The sequence below is a fragment of the Notechis scutatus genome, unplaced genomic scaffold (assembly GCF_049901735.1).
Source record: "Notechis scutatus isolate UNSWTSFEM ecotype Mainland unplaced genomic scaffold, rNotScu1.2 NSCUSCF23, whole genome shotgun sequence".
In the NCBI taxonomy this organism is placed as follows: Eukaryota; Metazoa; Chordata; class Lepidosauria; order Squamata; family Elapidae; genus Notechis; species Notechis scutatus.
The window spans coordinates 435725-455287 of record NW_028263148.1 but is presented as its reverse complement, the minus strand read 5'-3'; the positions used below and the strand labels follow the sequence as shown (position 1 = coordinate 455287).

General features: G+C 39.6%; 1 protein-coding gene across 1 annotated transcript; it reads left to right on the top strand.

Moving 5' to 3' along the window:
* Positions 1-156: 156 nt before the first annotated feature.
* LOC113427242 (alpha-2-macroglobulin-like) lies at positions 157-18832 on the top strand (the record flags this gene model as incomplete). The annotated part of the gene is made up of 7 exons (XM_087948824.1): positions 157-447; positions 13770-13897; positions 14189-14279; positions 15284-15352; positions 17173-17275; positions 17927-17968; positions 18569-18832. Coding segments are annotated over 7 exons (750 nt in total), but the record flags the coding sequence as incomplete, so codon positions are not given.
* Positions 18833-19563: the final 731 nt, after the last annotated feature.

Below are 19563 nucleotides of genomic sequence, written 5' to 3'. Positions count from 1 at the left end.
CAACAGTGAGGACATTGAAGCAGTGGAACAGCTTCTCTTCAGAGAGTTGTGGGTGCTCCCTCACTGGAGGTTTTTAAGAAGAGACTGGACAGCCACTTTTCTGAAATGATATAGGTTCTCCTGCTTGAGCAGGGGCTGGACTAAAAGACCTCCAAGGTCCCTTCCAGCATCTCATCTCATCTCATCTCATTCAATCCATTCCATTCCATTCCATTCTTTTGCTTTCTCTTGCAGGATACGGTGGTGGCTCTCCAGGCCCTCTCCCAATACCAGACACTTACTTATTCCAAGGATGGCATCTATGCCAGAGTGACCTTGAGTTCAGGAGATGCTGTCCTGACAAATTTCCATGTGGACAGCAAAAACTCTCTGCTGCTCCAGTGCCAGGATCTGCCCCAAGTGCCAGGGAACTACAAGGCTGAGGTGACCGGTTGCATCTTTATGCAGGTGAGCGCTCTAGTAAGAGAAGAGACCAGTGTCACTGCCTAGTGATGATCTCTTTTGGGTTCCCAATGGCCTTATGGGAATGTAAGTTGAGAAGAAAAGACATCAAGAGAGTCAGCCAGCTAAATAAGGGATGGAGAATATCTTTGAGAACATAAGAGCAGCCAGACCAGATTAAGCCATTTAAGTCCAGCATTTTGCTTCTCATGGCAGCCGGCCATGAGAAGCAGGAGGCAGAGCCCATAATTCTCCCACAACTTGACACAAAGGGACCTGCTGTCCTGATTTCAGAAAGGACATGGAACCTTGAGAGACCTGTATTCTGTGGATGCATCCAATCCTGCTTTAGAAGCCATTCAGTTCATGAAGGAATGAATTCCATAGGTCATTTATGAAAGATAAAGAGACCTGATAAGGAAGGGAGGGAGGGAGAAAAGCACTGGGGAAGAAAAATGGTGAGAGACTAGTGTTTTAGAGACGCCATCTTCTGACAATGTTGGAATGGTTTACACTAGCCAAGCAAGACCCCCGCACCCAGGGTCCTTGGGGAGTTGCTAGCAACTAAATTGTAAATGAAGCACTCGTTCCAGATTTCCTTTTTCTATTTGGAGTACTGCAATACGCTCTACATGGGGCTGCCCTTGAGGACCATTTGGAAGCTACAACTATCCAGAATGCCGCAGTGTATGCAGTGATGGGTCTTCTTAGATTTTCCCGTTTATACACCCTAGCAGAATCTGCACGGCAGTCAGGCAGGCAGGCAAATATGTGAGACAAACGCTTTTGTAGCTTACACTCAGTAAAACAGATACAATGTGCTAGTGAAATAGTTTATTCCAGTAAAGAGTTTTTAGCATAGTCAAAACAGTCCATATATCATACACTAGTTCAGTCCGTCCGGGGATTAATCAGTTGCAAAGTCCAGTGTCGAAAAAGAGGTCATTAAACTTACTAATATCAGTCCAGTAATATATCTCTTCGCAGTAGAGTTATGAAGAAGTCAAACCTCTTTTCTTCTTTCAGCAACAGCAGGGAAACACACAGTTAACAATCCATCATCGTCAGCAAGCAATCCAGTAAGCCAGCAATCAATCAAGTTCTCTTGCTCCCTCTTATGGCGATTTACAGCCGCACCCAAAATTACATGCTTTGCAGTTAAAGTGACACACACTTAAACTCACTATCATAGTTTATATATATTATTTTACCCAAACTACGTTAGGTAACCTATGTTATTCCTAACATACTCCCCTTTTGGGTAATATAATAATATATATATATATATATCTATTTACATTCTTAAACCATAGTTGTCACAACTTTCTTTATGTTTGACTGAACCTTGGGCTTTTGTAAACTGATCAGCAATATTTTCTTCAGTCATGCAATATTCCAATCTTATCAAACCATTTTTTACAGATTGTCTTACATTCAGATATCTAAGATCTGTATGCTTAGATCTCGTTTTTACAGCAATATTTGTAGCCAACCGTATGGCTGCTTGATTGTCCTCATAAACTACAATGGAATCATTAACAGTTATTCCCATATCTAATAACAACTATTTATACAGAATTAAATCAGTACATAATAAAGATAGACATGAAAATTCTGCTTCCATTGTGGACATAATTATGTGTTGCTGTCTAATTGACCTCCAACCAATCAGTGCCTTTCCTAACAGTATAGCCGTACCTGAAGTTGATTTCCTAGTGTTTATGTCTGTTGCAAAACTTGCATCAGCATATGCACTTAAAATCAGATCATCTTTTGGCTCCAAATACAATGCATAGTGCATTGTCCTTTTAAGATACCTTAATATACGCTTTGCTGCTTGCCAGTGTTGTTCAGTGGGTTCAGCGTTGAATCTTGCCAATTGATTAACGCCATAGGCAATATCTGGCCTTGACCAATTACTAATGTACGATAAACTACCAATTAGTGATTGATAAATAGTCTTATCGAATTTTGAACTTTGAGCATCAGTGTGGCCAAATTCCTGACTCATTGGAGTTTTAGCCGGTTTACAAAGTTCCATCTTGTATGTTTTTAGTAATTGATAAATCTTATCCTCTTGAGATATCTTATAGCCACTTTTGGTTTTACTTATTGTCAATCCTAGATACTGTTTTATTTCTCCTAATTGCTTTAATTTTATCCTCTTACCTAATAATTGTTGCGTTGAGCGACCGGTCTGTTGTTTAGATCTTCAGGTTGATTGCTGAATTCCTCTCAGAAAGGGACCCTCGCAAGGGTGAGATAGAGAGAAGCCCTCGCAAGGGCGAAGTTTGGCAAGCAGCGTAACCCTAGCCAGGGTGATTGAGGGACTCTCGCAAGAGTGATTGCAAAGCTAAAAGAAAAAAGAACACAAGACGAAGATTTCTTTAGGTGAGACAGCGCATTGCTTGAGGCAGATGGGATTGCCTCATTTGAGCCTAAGACAGATGGAATGTTTAGGCTGGGTAGCTTGCTCTACGCTGTGCTCTTTTATTATGCTGAAAAGAGGGGGGTGAGGGGGTTTTACAGAAAGACAAAGAAGTTACAAAGTTTATCTTTTAGACCAGGCTACAAGTGATACAAATAACGAACTTCTTGGCTGTTATTGATTAATAGTTTTCCGGTAAACATGTCTTTACAGAATACACATCTTATCTGACAGACTTTTGAATATACATCCTTTCACAGGCTTTTGTGAAATATGTCTTTACTTTATCTGACACAGACCTCTGTGTTAATCTTATCAATTTAGCTTCTTCCTGTCAGTTATTTTCCTGTCAGTTTAGTGAACTTTGCTCTGAGAGGTATACGTGCTTAAGCAAGATTTTTCTTATGGAAAAATACTGAAACAGAATAGCCACAATTCCTCCTTTTCTTTATTTTTTGTGCTCATGATTCTAGGTAGAGTCCTTTCTCCTCTTGAGTAGTCCCACAAGGTGACAACAAACCCTTCAGTTTGTTGGTGCCTTGCAGATCTAACTCATACGAGGAAAAGTCCTCATCCCCCAAATCATGACTTGGCAGAGTTAACAAAACTTCTTTTGGAGTAAAGGAGTTATTAGTGTCTATTTCTTCTTCTGACTCTTGGTCAGAGTACCATTCCAGCAAAGGTTTTTTGACAAGGTCTTTTGATTCAATTACAGATGTGAGAAAGCTAACTTTATTGTCAAGTGTTTTCAAACTATCAGTTTTAGATGAATCATTAAGTGTAATTGCTAACAATGTGTAAGAAGAATTGACCTGAATATTGTTTTTTTGTAGAAAGGTTGATTTCAAATTAGGATTGGGACCAACATCATAATGAGACATAGATATAGAAAGACGAATTGTAAAAATATTCCCTTCATCTCCTTGACCATCCCACTGACGTCCTCCCCAAGTGAACCCAACCATCCCTTGTTTTCTTGCAAGTGTCTTTCCTTGTGCAGTAAAAGTGATTCTGAGTGGATTTATTCTCTGTCCACAACAAGGCCATTGAGAGCAGGGAAGATGTGCTTGAGCACGAGTAATATGAATATAGTTAGTGGTGGTGTTTAAAATTTTTCCTTGAAAATCAAGGATAGTCCAGGTATAAATTTGAGGTTGATGTTCATTTGTAGAAGATGATTGTATGCTTCTAGGAGTGCGATGATAGCCAAATCTTGGAACAGCATGAAATGCAGACTGCTTAGAGATGGAGTTGTCAGCGATGAAGGCAGGATACCCAAGATAGCGAGCTCGAATGGGAGCTGTAGTCTTGCGATGGATGTCATCAGGGATGAGGTAACGTCTTCGCACGACAGGTGGTTTGTAGCGATCAGGAACCCAGGAAGATGAATGATGCAATATGCATTTGGTGACATCACAGGGTGGAAAGCAGCAACGAAGATGCCAGCGTAGTTTATCTCCAGGAAAAGTTTTCTCAGAATTAGCTTGAGATGGCAATGTAAGTAAAACCGAAGATAGTGGAGTAGATGCCACTGAAGAAGTTGAAAGCAATAGAACAGTGTGATTGAAATAAGTGTGATTGTGAAAAAATCCTAAGCAAGAATAAGAACCTATAGTAAGTTGAGTAACATGTATAGTTAAAATTATTAAACAAGGAGAATAGTAATAGTAAATAGTTATGTCACAAGTAGGAGAAAGAAAACTACCATTGTGTTGAAAAACATAATTACATGCAGAAAGAAGATTATCTTTAAAAATAAAGGTAACAGTGTCAGTAAGGAAAGCAAAAATAGCATCAGGAGATGCCTTAAATTGAGAAAAGACAGGAAGTATTGATATCAGAAGAAAGATTAGGGTTAGAGTCAGGTTTGCCATGGTAAGGTCTGACACAGCGAGCAGGAACCCAAAGCACTCGATCAGGAAGTTGAACAGCTGCGTAACCTTTTCCCCAGGTGATGAGCTGTGCAGGACCTTTCCACGCAGGATCTGGAAGCTGTCTGAAATAAACAAGAGGACGGGAAGAGGGAACTACTGGCTTAGTGAAGTGGCGAGAAGCCGCTGTGGAGGGAGGAGAGCCAGTAAGATTGAGAAAGTTAAGAGTGTACAGACAAACATTTAAGATATTTTGCAACATTGGGAGGTTTTAAGAGTAAGAGATAAAGGAGAAATAGACATTTTAATAGAAAAACTATGGTATCTGAATAAAAGCCTGAAATTGAGAAAGTAAATCACGTCCCCATAGATTGCAATGTAGAGGAAGGATATAGGGTTTAAGATAAGCAGTTAAAGTTGAATGCTCAGTAGAAGCAGAGAGCCAATGAGAGCTGACCTTAGCAGCTTGAGCTCCACCTACACCCTGCACTGAAGAAGCTTCTGTGAGAGACCAAGAAGAGGGCCATTCAGAAGAACGAATAACAGAAACATCTGCACCGGTGTCAATCAGACCTTCAAAAAATTCGACCATTGAGTGTAACAGAAAGAGTTGGTTTTGAAGCTTGAACAGGCTGCTGTAATGCAAACAAAGAAAGTGGTTCAAAAAGAGGCAAAATTATAAGTGTTGCCACTACTGTTCCCTTTTTTAAAGAAAAACAACGATCTCCTATTGCAGCCAATGCAAGATTATTAAGAGCAGAAGAATCATATAAGTAAGGAGCTGCAACCACACCCTCTATTGTAAGAGAAGAATTGGGAATAAGCAAGACAGGTGTGGAAGGAGGTAAAGGTTTGAGAAATGTTGTAGTTAAAGGAAGAGTAAAAACTGCACCAGGATCATCATACACAAGATCCTCTAACAGCACCACAGGAAATGTTGTGACAGGTAATTCAGCCTTTGTAGCGAGGCTAGCTGAAGACCCCTCAATTAGTTTCCCGAAGGCTGAGAAGGAGAAGGATTAGAATGACATTGTGAAGCCCAATGATAGCCTTTCCTGCAGCGAGGACAGATAGTTTTTGGCTTAGATGAGGAAGGTGGACCTCTGGTTTGGCCACGAAAGGCAGCTCCACCCCCTGGCAAACGACATTGATTTTTAAAATGTCCTGGCTTTCCACAGTTAAAACAATTGCCATTGCGTGTTACAGCAAAAGCATCAGGAGAAAAAGTGGAAGCAGAATTAGGATTTGGTAATGAAGCAGTGATTGCAGTAGCAAGCATATCCATTTTATGAGTGGTTGTTCCTACAATTCTACAGAGTTGTAAAAACTCAGCCAAAGTCACTCCTGGCTTATTAGCAACTGGCTGTAGAATTTTTTGACAATCTTGATTTGCATTAGAAAAAGCCAATTTTATAAGTAATTCTTGTTTACTTTCAAACAAACATCCAGAATTCCCTCATTGCATTCACAGACATACACATACACACATCTTTCCTCTTCTTCAATCCCTTCAGCTAACTCCAGAGACCTCTTCAAAGCCTCTTTCCTTCCTCCAAACAACACTTCCACAAACCATCTCTCTCCTTCCTACTTCCATTTCCTTCCTTCATCTTTATCATCAAATCTACTTGCAATAAACAATCTTAGCTTCCCACTCTTGTCTTCTCAAGTACATCAGAAATTGTGGAAAAGCAGAACAATAGAGTAGCAAGACATTATTTACATAGTATTGACACATGGTAGAGTTTTTGCAAAAGATTCCATTAATCAATAATGAGTTTTGTGTTAAGTTGAGACATAAGATCACGGCCCCACAGGTTGAACAGACACAACAGAGAAGTTATAAAAGACAGTTAAATGATTTGTTCTAAGATGGAACACACTGAGAATAAGAATGAAAAATCTGTGGGGTCCTTGAAGAATTTTGTTAAAAGACAAAGAAGGTTGAGAAGGACCTTTCTCATGATGGGATAACCCCTTTCCCCATCTGAATCTCATCCTGTGGAGTACGGGATGGCTCCCTGACAAAGAAGATGGTCTAGGGTAACAGTTTGAGAAAAGCCAGCTGTTGCAACAAATTGAACTGCTAAGCGATAGTCATTGTGCCAAGCAGCAAGTTGAGAAGATGTCAGAAAAAAGAATCCTTTAATCAGTGCCTTCTGAAAGGTATTAAGAACAGGCAAGGAGGCAGGAGAATCAGTGAAGTTGATAGGGTTAACATCAGGAATGTGAGGTGAGTTGTAGGAAGGAGGGGGAGGAGGGGAAGAAGTGTCTGGATAAGGAGATAAGGAAGAATTTGTATCAAAATGAGCTGCAAGAGGCTTGGAATTTTTTAAATTAGAAGAAGGGGAATCAGAGGAAACAGGAGAAAAAGATTTTTCAGGAAGACTAGAAGATGGATAAACAATTGTTATAGCAGCCATTATTGCTCTCCAAGAGATAAGTATATCCATGGGAGCTCTGGGAATTTCATGTAAATATTTTCCTAATTTTTCCCATTGAGAATGGCTAAGAGTTCCAGCAGATGGATAGGCTGGACAGTGCGCCTCAATATAAATTATAAATTTATTTAAAGATTTCTTCGAAATTGGGTACACAGTTGTACCATTAATTTTCTGAAAGGAATTAGCCTTCTTCACTAGACTATAAAGTTCGTCCCTGTGCCCTGACGAAACTTGAGAAAGTGAGGAGCCCATTACTTACGATTAAGAAACCTATGCCAGGTGCGTAGCAATGGGAGTGAAGGAGATGCACCTCTAGACAGAAGTCACACCTTGGAACCTGAAGATCGAAGAGATCCCAGACAAATCAAGGAATCCCGGACAAATCAAGGAATCCCGGACGAGCCCCCATTTGTTGCGTTGAGCGACCGGTCTGTTGTTTAGATCTTCAGGTTGATTGCTGAATTCCTCTCAGAAAGGGACCCTCGCAAGGGTGAGATAGAGAGAAGCCCTCGCAAGGGCGAAGTTTGGCAAGCAGCGTAACCCTAGCCAGGGTGATTGAGGGACTCTCGCAAGAGTGATTGCAAAGCTAAAAGAAAAAAGAACACAAGACGAAGATTTCTTTAGGTGAGACAGCGCATTGCTTGAGGCAGATGGGATTGCCTCATTTGAGCCTAAGACAGATGGAATGTTTAGGCTGGGTAGCTTGCTCTACGCTGTGCTCTTTTATTATGCTGAAAAGAGGGGGGTGAGGGGGTTTTACAGAAAGACAAAGAAGTTACAAAGTTTATCTTTTAGACCAGGCTACAAGTGATACAAATAACGAACTTCTTGGCTGTTATTGATTAATAGTTTTCCGGTAAACATGTCTTTACAGAATACACATCTTATCTGACAGACTTTTGAATATACATCCTTTCACAGGCTTTTGTGAAATATGTCTTTACTTTATCTGACACAGACCTCTGTGTTAATCTTATCAATTTAGCTTCTTCCTGTCAGTTATTTTCCTGTCAGTTTAGTGAACTTTGCTCTGAGAGGTATACGTGCTTAAGCAAGATTTTTCTTATGGAAAAATACTGAAACAGAATAGCCACAAATAATGATATTATTTCAGTAGCTTCATTATTAGTTTTATCATCCTTAATTCCTACAGGTTTCTTTAGGTATATAGTGTGCTGCAATGGTGCATGCAGATAGGCAGTTTCTACATTTAGTGATTTATAATATAATTCTTCTTAGCTGCCCACACTAAAGCTGCTCTCAAAGTTGTTGCTTTTAGACTCGGTGCAAATACTTCATCATAATCACATGCAGTTTGATTAAATCCTTGAGCTACCAACCTAGCCTTATGGGTAACAGTCCCATTTTTACCTGTTTTTAATTTAAATATCCATTTACAGCCAATGGATTTTTCTCCTGGAGGTAATTTAACATTTTCATATACTTCCATTTGTTTTAATGAATTTAATTCTTTCTCCATTGCTCTATGCCAATTTTCCTGTTCCTTTACTGGATACATTCTAAGTTCATCAACAGTAGTTGGAACTTTACTAACTTGGCAAACTACACTTGCTTGATACCTGTCAGGTGGTCTAGTTTCACATGTTGATCGTCTAGGTATTACAGGGCTTACAGGTGGACTTTCATGTACTACCTGTTCCTGGTTATCTATTTCTTCCTGTTCACCTATTTCTTCCTGTTCTGGTCCTATGTGCTCTTCCTGTACTTCCTCTTTAATTGTACTCTTCTTATTACTGATATGTGATTTTGGTCTTTTGTAGGTTTCTATGATTACTTCCTTACTTGAATCTTGTTCCAGTTTTACCCATCCTACATGTTCTAGGAATTGTGCACTAGCACTACAGTAAACTCTAGGTGTACCTTTTTCCCAGAATCTGTATGATTTGTGATTAGATTCATAACCTACAAAGAATAACTTTTTAGCCCTATGCTGCCCCTTGTGTCTCAGTTGTGTAGGAATATGCACCCATGCTGGTGCTCCAAATGTATGCATGTAGCTTAGGTCAGGTTTTCTACCATGCCACCGTGTGAATGGTAATTCACCTGTTGTTGAGTTAACAACATTATTCAATATATGATTACCACACATTATTGCTTCTCCCCACAAAGTTTCAGGTAATCCTGAATCCGACAACATAGTACGAGCCATTGCCTGTATTGTTTGGCCTCGTCTTTCTATAAAGGAATTATGTTGTGGCCTATATGGTGCAGACTTTTTATGTTCAACACCTGCCATCTTCAGTCTATTTTGGAATTTATTATTTATAAATTCCGTACCATTATCAGTTACAAGAGTTACTAGTTACTTTTTAGTTTTTCTTTCTGCAGACTTCAACCAATTAAAGAAATTCTGATATGTTTCCGTTTTACTCTTCATTAAATAACAGAAACCATATCTGGAATAATGATCCATTATACTTAATATGTAACGAGCACCTCCCACACTTGGTTTTTTAGGACCTATAATATCAGCAAATACGACCTCTAGAGGTTCATTTGTCTTAAATCCATTTATTCTATTTGCTGGTATTACCTTGCTTTTTTCTTGACTGCATGCATTGCAGTGCAAATACTTACTGCAAGGCTTCAGTTTTATACCTTCAGACAGTTCAACCGTTTGCTTGAGCATTTTAAAATTTATATGCCCTAAACGTCTGTGTAACAAATGTATGCATTCATCATGAGGTTTAACGTTATTATAAACCGTGTTAGCTACCTCTAATGAATTATCATTTAACACATACAATTCACCTTTTAAAGTTGCAGTCACTTTTTTACCTTCCTTTTCTATTATGCAGTTTTCTCTCCTAAAGGTAACTACATAACCTAGTTTAACCAAAACTCTAACCGAAAGCAAATTAAACTTAAGTTGTGGTACATATAACATTTTTACATTTTCTTTTATGCAAGAACAATGTGCAATACCTTCACCTTTTGCTTTCATTTTCCAGCCATTAGCTAACGATATCTGCTGTGAACTCGTGGACATCTTAACAAATCTTTTCTTATCTTTCGTTATGCAGTGCGATGCTCCACTATCTACAACCCATAAATTATTATTCACAATTTCATTGCTATACATGGCTAACTCTAAACATTTTTCATCCTTTTGATGCCTTTTCGCATTCTGGCTGGCATTGTTGCATTTTCCTTTCTTGCAGAATCTAGCCAAATGTCCTTTTCCTCCACAATTAAAACATTTTCTAATTGTATAGGCTGTCATAGATTGTTTATCTTCTTCTTTTGGTTGTTCCCTTCTGAGTTGATCCCTTTCAAGCCTTCTCCTGGCTTCTTCAATTAATCTGCCAGTAATGTCAGTTAATGTGAGGTTATCTTTTGGCAGTACTTCCAGTGAAGTTACATAGTCGTCATAGCTCTCATCTAACGAAGACAAAATTATATAAACCTGATGGAGTTCTGTGAAGATAAGTTCTTTTTCATGCAGTTCCTGAAAAATTCTCTTCATAGTGTTTATATGAGTCAACATGTCTCCATTCTTTTGAAGATGTGTTCTGAACAGTTTCTGTGTAAGATTTATATGTGCTCCTACACTGTCTCGAACATAAATCTTCTTTAAATTCTCCCAGCACTTAGCAGCTGTTTCTTCTCCACGAATATGGACAAGCTGCTGGTCAGAGAGTGTCAGTCCTATTATACAGAGAGCTTGCTCATTCTTTAGTTTATATTCTTGTATTTTCTGGGCATCATCCTCATCTTCCGGATCCCAAGCATCTACCTCTGGTGGGTTTTGAATTATACTCCACAAACCTTCTCTGCGTAGAAGTAGGCTGCATTTCATAGACCATGAAATATAGTTTGTTCCATCCAGTTTGGATATTAGAGACAAACTTTGTAAATTGACTTGTGCCATCTTTTTCTGGATATTAAACTATAATTAATAAAACACAGCTGTCTGTTTACAGTATTGTGTAACTACACAAACTCTCACTTTATATAAGCCTGTTATATCCTGGTTAGTCTGACTGTGCAGCCTGGGGCCATAACCAGTGTTAGGGATATACACCCTAGCAGAATCTGCACAGCAGTCAGGCAGGCAGGCAAATATGTGAGACAAACGCTTTTGTAGCTTACACTCAGTAAAACAGATACAATGTGCTAGTGAAATAGTTTATTCCAGTAAAGAGTTTTTAGCATAGTCAAAACAGTCCATATATCATACACTAGCTCAGTCCATCCGGGGATTAATCAGTTGCAAAGTCCAGTGTCGAAAAAGAGGTCATTAAACTTACTAATATCAGTCCAGTAATATATCTCTTCGCAGTAGAGTTATGAAGAAGTCAAACCTCTTTTCTTCTTTCAGCAACAGCAGGGAAACACGCAGTTAACAATCCATCATCGTCAGCAAGCAATCCAGTAAGCCAGCAATCAATCAAGTTCTCTTGCTCCCTCTTATGGCGATTTACAGCCGCACCCAAAATTACATGCTTTGCAGTTAAAGTGACACACACTTAAACTCACTATCATAGTTTATATATATTATTTTATCCAAACTACGTTAGGTAACCTATGTTATTCCTAACAATATCTCTGTTGTGAAGCTTCACTCACTCTCAACTCCTTCCGGGTGCAATTTAAGGTGCTGCTTGTTTGTTTGTTTATATTTGATATTAGTTAACTGCCCCTCTCCTCAGAGAAGGCTCTGGGCAATGTACAATTTAATTTTGTTCCCGGAAAGGGAACAAAAAGCAAACAGCACCCAGATGAGCATAAATGAACCCCAAGATTAATATCAGCCCAACAATCAAGAAGTAAATATCCCAATCAAGGAACTGCCAAAAAAGTTAACAGTAAACAGCCCAACCAAAGAACTCCCAACTCCACTCTGACAGGGTGATCAACTAGAATAGAAACTGAGAGAAAACCCCACTGCTTACTAGCACTGATGATTTATTTAGCTTGGGGAATGAAATGTCTGCAAGAAAAAAACCAAGCTCAGAGAGCAGCAAGGAATACTCCTCAGTACAATTTAATCAATAAAATTAAACATTAACATCAGAATAATTTAGGATAATTTTTAAAAAAATCATAGAAAAACATTATAAACATTTCAAAAGATGAAAAGGATTATTATCTTTAAATCTCTACATGGCACTTGTGGGACCTCATCTCCCTAAGGACATCTACTTGTTCTACCGGGTCAAATAAGATGAACATGCTTCTAGTCCCTTTTCTTAGACTTTGCCAATGGATCTAGGAAGTGTGCCTGTTCTGTGGCAGTTTCTGTCCAATGGAGCATTCTTCCCCCAGAAAGTTGGCAGGCCTCTACCCTTGTACCCTTCTGAAAAGCACTGAAGACCTGGGTTTTCTCCAAAACATTGGGAGAGAATGAGGTGAACAAAAGGATTAATAATTGACTGGAAATTTAGCTTTGGTGCTAGGTTTGTAATGTTTATGGTTTTAATAGGTATGTGTATTATATTGTTTTATATTGTTCTTTTAATTGTTGGTTGAGAGCTGCCTATAGTTTGATGGAAGATGGGCAATTATAGAAATATTTAAATACATAATTTATACAAAATAGTGTAACACAAAATAAGAAGAAAAAGGAAAATAAATCAAAGAGAAAGCTAAAAGGGCAAGAAAAAAGAAGTAAAAGAAAAATAGAAGAAAAAAAATAGAAAGTAGTAGCTTGTGAACTTCTTTACAGCAGTTAAAAGTAAAATCATAAATATACCTCTTACTCCATGGTTACAACGTAACTCCTTTTTATAATCTATCGTGTCTAAACATCAAAGCACTATAAATTATGTTCCTTTTCTCCTATTTGTAAAATAATAAAGGGGGGATACAAATAAAGGAGCATGATGGCTCAGTGGTTAAAGATGTTGAGCTTGTCAGCTGGAAAGCTGACGGCCTGGGTTCAAGAACTGAGTGCAACGTGATGGGGTGAGTTCCCAGTCTTGCCTCAGCTTCTGCCCACCTAGAAGTTCAAAAGCATGCAGATGCAAGTAGATAAATAGGTACCATTTCGGTGGGAATGTAACAGTGTTCTGTGTATAGTCATGCTGGCCACATGACCACTGAAGTGTCTGGACAATTCTGAGTCCCTTAGCTAAGAAAAGGAGATAAGCACCCCCCCACAAGAGTTGAACACGACTGGAAAGGGGAAACCTTTACCTTTACAAATAAAATGATAAAATAAATAAATAGGAGTCCATTAGGAGTTTCCGGTCAGCAATAAACATAGATATTTGTCTTTTCTCTGTCAGATAAGTCAATTTGGTCATCTCAGTGAATTCCATCTTTTTCACCAACTGTTCCTCTATTGTGGGGGTGCTGAATCTTTCCATTTTTGTGCATACATTAATCTCACTGCAGTTACCATGTACAACAACAAAGCTCCATGACTTTTTCCCCAACTGTTTGTTCATCGAATCCTCAAAGAAAAGCCTCTGGTCTCAATTGTATTTTAATCTTTAAATCCTCTAGATCAGTGAATCCAGATTTTTCTCACTCTTTTACATATCCCACTTGTTTTAAATCTCCAAATTCCTCTGTCACGGGAGTGTTGAACATTCCCAAATGATGGCCTTTCCATTCCAGACTGCCTTGAAATACAATGTCCCTTTGGAGCAAGAAGATGCACCATTTAGGCTGGATGTGCACACCGTTCCTGAGACTTGCACAGGAAACAAAGCTCATGTCACTTTTGACATTGCCATGAATGTCAGGTAATCTCTTTCTTGGATGGGTGTTGAGCCTTGCTTTCTTGAACAGATACAGGCCCTTCTCCTTCAGGGATGGACCATTGTATGAGGGTCCAAAGGCTGCTACTCAGCTCCCCCACTTTCTGAAAGGCCATGGTTCCACATTCCAGAAGCTCCATTTAATGGCAACATTGGATGGAGGCCCTGAGGGCACGGCCAAGTTTTTATGAACCTGCATGCAGCATTTTGCTTCAAGCTGTGTATTTCTTACTTCAAAAAGAGTCACATGTCTTCTCTCCTTTCTTGGTTTCTCAGTTATACTGGCCAACGTCTAGTTTCCAATATGGTAATTGTCCAGATTAAGATGCTGTCCGGATACATCCCGGTGAAATCCAGTGTAAAAAAGGTATTTTTTTAGCCCAGGCTCCCTTTTCCGCTAAAGCTTCAGTGCTGTATTTCTTTATGGAGGTAATTCTCGACCTATGACTGCAATCAACCTTGGAATTATGGTCACAAGTTGTGCTGGTCACTAAACGGGTCAACATTTGACTGCATCTAATTTTACAACCATTTTTCTTTCTTTTTTATATACATTATTTATTGTTTTATCATAAAAAGATAAAATACAAAACAGAAAAGTAAACAAACCAAAACAGAAGCACACATTCAACACTAATAACAAAATAGTGTACAAAAAAAGATGAAAAAGTGATCAAATAAATTTAACATTTAACATGTAGGATCCACTTTAGCTGGGCACTGAAGAAAAAGAAGTGAATTATCCCCTTTTACATATATGTGCATATATATGTACAGTATATGTATAAGTATGTATCTTTCAACAACCAATTTTTCTGATGAGCATTTAGTGCATTATTGTCTGCAATTTGAGTTTTGGTGGAAATTGGAAGTAAATGATGGTTTCTGGTAAAAAAACATTGAAAATTGTGGTCACATAACTGTGGGATACTTCAAAGAACCAGAAAGGCAGGTGGTTGCGAAACACCTAAAATGTAATCACATGACCATAGGTGGAGGGCAATCAGGTAGAGTGGCCCTGGGGAGGTCTGTCAAAATGTTGAATGGTTCCTAAGCAACTGATTGCACATTGAGAACTACCTGTAATAAGAAATGGGGATTAATAATGCTAAAACAGATGTGATGAATATTGATATTTTCTCCAATGAAAATAGCAGTTGCCATTCTTTCTCCCGATATGAAATATTGCACCTATACATGCAACCCAAAGTTAGCCACAACTTTGTGGTGGATTCTTTACTGAGTGGGAGGTTTAACTTGGGTGACTTACAAGATCACTTCTAACTCTGTTTCTATGGCCACCTAGTTCAACAGTATGACTATGAATGCTACTAAAGCTCTTTCCATTTTTCAAATGTTTTCACCCTGAAGCTGGAAAAACTAGGTCAGATCCAGAAGACTGAAGTGAACATCAATCATGTCCTGCTATACTTGAATGAGGTGAGTAAGGATAAGGAGAGGAGCCCAAACAGGGGACATGATCGTTCAATCAAGGGGATAAAATCCAGGGCAGGACCCCTTCTTTTCTCCTTGTCCTTATTTTTCTTGAAAACAAGGAGTTACAAGCTTATTTAGGGGCGGAGTTTTTTTCAAGTAGCCAACACAATGTGCCACTCTTCTTACTTCTGGCCAATGACTATGTCTAGTCTCTACACAAAGATGTACACTCTGGGGCAGGTATATTTTCCTAAGTCAATGTTGGTCAACCTTGGTGACTTCAAGTTGTATGGACTTCAAACCCCACAATTTCTCAGCCAGTAAGGTTGACAAACTCTGTTTTATGTGAACCTACGGCATCTCTCTCATGCGTCATGATGGTGTTTAGTTCACTATAACAGGGGTGTCAAACTCAAGGCCCAGATATAGCCCACGGGGTACTTAGATCTGGCCTGCAGGGCTGCCCTGGAAAAAGCAAAGGACCAACCCATGGTGCCTCTGCCTGCGAAAACAGAGCTCAGGAGGGCTGCACACATCCCTCCCAAGCTCCATTTTTGTTGGCAGAGGGTTGCAGGAGGTTGTCACAGCCAAAAAGGGAGCTTGGATGCCCGTTTTCACTGGCAGAACACTCAAGCCACCACAGATGCTCCCAACACGTGTGACGTCGAACTGGCCATGCCAACCCTGGCCACACCCACCCTGCACCCTGAGGTCAAACACAACCCTGGTGCTGCCCTCAATGAAATCGAGTTTGACACCCCTGCACTACAACATGAGAATATTTCTACTGGAATTCTCCCGATATTAAATAGTAGATAGTATCTTCTTAGCCAAAAGATGTTCAAATGACTTTCATTCAAATGACTTTCATTTGGGTTCCTGTAGTGAGCTGGTGATGGGCTGGGTGACTTCAAAGCTCTCTTCTAGCTTCAGGATTTTTTTTTGCCTTTAATCTGTTTAGGGAGAAAAAGAGATCCAACAGTTTTAGGACACAAAGAAAAGGAAGATTGAAAGCTCCAGATAGATTGGATTTTACAATGCCCATCCTTCCCTTTACAGTATATTTTAGGCCTTTTCCTTTCAGCTCAAGAATGCTGAAAGAGATTGGCGGTCTTCCTAGGGACATAGAGACTTCCATTGCATTTCTGTAGAGACGTAACTATTTCATATATGTAGCACAACTTCACTTTCTCTTTTATTAGGTCTGGTCCCACCCCCCTGGAACAATATCCTGTAGTAGTGCTTGATTTCTCACCCCTATGGTAGCCATGTCAAAATACATCCAGGGTTTTTAAGGATCCCTGCTAGCGTGAGGTCTCCACTAAAAGGGAATATACGTAGTTCAACATTTTAAAGATGTATATAGCTCGTGACAAGCTACCATATGTAGCTCAGACCAAGCTAAATCCAAAAGCGCTATGGGATTCCTGGAAGCTTAGCATTCAGATAAATCAGCCTTCAATGGACACAGAAATGAAGGACACACCATTCAGAAAAGACAATAAAAAGCTAAGAAAGAAACAAAATGACCAGAAGACATCCTCTCCAGTAGCCTTCACCTAGATAAGCAGAGGCTAATACCAGATAAACAATCAAGCAGAAAACAACCAAGTAAAAAACTATCAAGGAGAAAAAACCCCACTAACACAGGCAGAGCAAGCTACTGGGTATAAACAGGTAACAAATTCAACTTCACCAGCACTGATGATGATACCGAGTCAGGTATAACGGAAACAACAAAGCTCAGAGAACAAAAAGGGCTCTACAATGTGTTGCCTGCAGAAACCTCTCTGTCTTGTTCATAATCTCATTTTTCTCTGCAGGTACGCAACACAAGCCAGACTTTCTTCTTTACAGTGGAGCAGGAGACACCCGTCCAGGGTCTGAAGCCTGCCTTAGTCAAAGTCTATGATTATTATGAAACTGGTGAGAAGGGGACTGAATGGTGGCAGTTCCAATCAGCTTGTTTAATTAATTATTTTTCAACATGAGGTTGTTCGGAATTTTTTCTTCCTTCTGCATTGGGAGGTTTAGGGCTCAAAAAGGGGAAAAATTAACGGCTTTCGGCTTTGCCGAAAGTGGGCATGTGTTTGGCCCTTGTTGCGGGGATCCGCAACCCCCTGGCCATGGCCCTGTACCAAGCAATGGGCTATTCAGAACTGAGTTCTGTGAGAAGCAGGCTGGCACGCATGCGCATGTAGCTCAAGGGAGTGGTGGATTGGTGCATGAGCGGACATGCACGCGTCTTAACTCACATAAGTTGAGCTACATGCCTGTGTGTGTGTGCACACCAAGCCACTGCTTACGTGGCCTGGTTCCCCTGTCCCCCACTGCAAAGGTTGGGAGCGCTACCTTAAAGCACTGCTTGGTGGGAAAAATCCATCCGATTCTTGGGGAGAGTTCAGGATTTTTAATGAGAGATAAAATTATCTCTCGCACAACATTTGCATGTAAAATTAGAGGACAACCCCTTTGTACTCCTGGAGCAAAATCCGTACCATGAACCATACGATAGAGATCAAAGTCTAGGAGAGAGACACCTCAGCCCTGACAAACTTTCCTTTTTTTGTGTTCCAGGTGAATTTGCAACAGCAAAGTACACTGCCCCCTGCAGTACAGGTAAAGCATGAGCTGCCATTGGCCCAAATGTTTTTTAGTTACATGTACTCCTCAATTTACGACCATAATTGAGTCCAAAACCATTCATTTGGTGACTGTTCAAAGTTACAACGGCACGGAAAACAGTGACTTACGATAGTTTTCGCCATTATGACCATGGCAGCATCCCCTTGGTCACTTGATTAAAATTTGGATGCTTGGCAACTAGCTAATATTTATGATGGTTGCAGTGTTCTGGGATCACATGGTTACCTTTTGCGACCTTCTGATGACCAAAATCAATGGGGCAGTCAACCATATTAGTAGCTTAATAACTGCAGTGATTCACTTAACAACTGTGGCTTGAAAGGTTGTAAAACTCACTTAACTCGCTTAGCATTAGAAACTTTGGGCTCAATTGGGGTTGTACGTTAAGGACCACCTATTGCTACTTCTCTGGCTTCTTTTAGAATGACAATTTGTCCATTTAGTTTGTGTGCGGACAAAATGAGGAGGGGGTGATTTCACTTGGGCGTTCTGCCTCATGCCCACCTAAACTTTGTTGTTTTTTTAAATAAACTTTTCTTACTTTCTTACTTACTAACTTTTCTTCCATGACAGATGATATCAAGGAAGTCCACGTATAAAGCATAAGGATTCAGCTCATGTTTTCTGGAATAGCACATTATCGGAAAGAATGAATCTCGTAGAAACTAAGGAGGAATATGATTTTATATACAAACGTATTAAATGCTCAGTACTAAAATGTTTTAATATTTTGATTGTAACATGTTTTTTTCAACTGTAAGCCACCCAGTGTCATTGACTGAAATGGGTGACTATAGAACCTGAATGAATGAATGAATAAATAAATAAATAAATAAATGTTTTCAAGATCAAGGTAGCTCCTTTGTTTTTCTTCTCATAGCTGGGCACTTTATTGATTATTTCCCAAAAGAGAATCAAATGTATATTTCTACCAGTCCTGGTAGCAATTTAAATGGCATGCTGTAGTGCTGAAGACTTTGTCTTTCTAATTTTGGGGTGGGTAGGGTGGAGAATAGAAAGATCTTTTCTTGGGTAAAAATAAAAATGTAATTTTATGTTGAATTGGGTATCTCAAATACTTCTATATCTTACAAATGCTGGGCAGCTTTTTTTCCACTAAGCATTCTGCAATTCTTTGCTGCGTGTATGATAGTTTAAAAAAAAAAGGTGTCCATAATTTAAGGAAAAAGAAGGGTCAGTCCATCTAATTAAACTGGACAGGCAATACAATTAGTTGAGCTATAATCTCACCTACATTACTACATCCAATTTTGGTTCCCACACTGTAAAAAAGACACCCGGTATCGACTCACCATGAAGACCTAGAATCCCCGTCAGATAGCGATGAGGAAGAGGTCAACCGACTCCGAACGGAACAAGACCAGTCCACACAATGCTCACTTCGACCGTGTGCAGGATGTGGAGCGAATCACCCACGATCCAGCTGCAAATTCCTCGACGCACTCTGCCGCGTTTGCGGGAAAAGAGGTCACATCGCAAAGGTTTGCAGAAGCAAACAAAACTCCAAACCCCGACAGGCCGAATACCAGTCTTCAGGATTCTTCGGC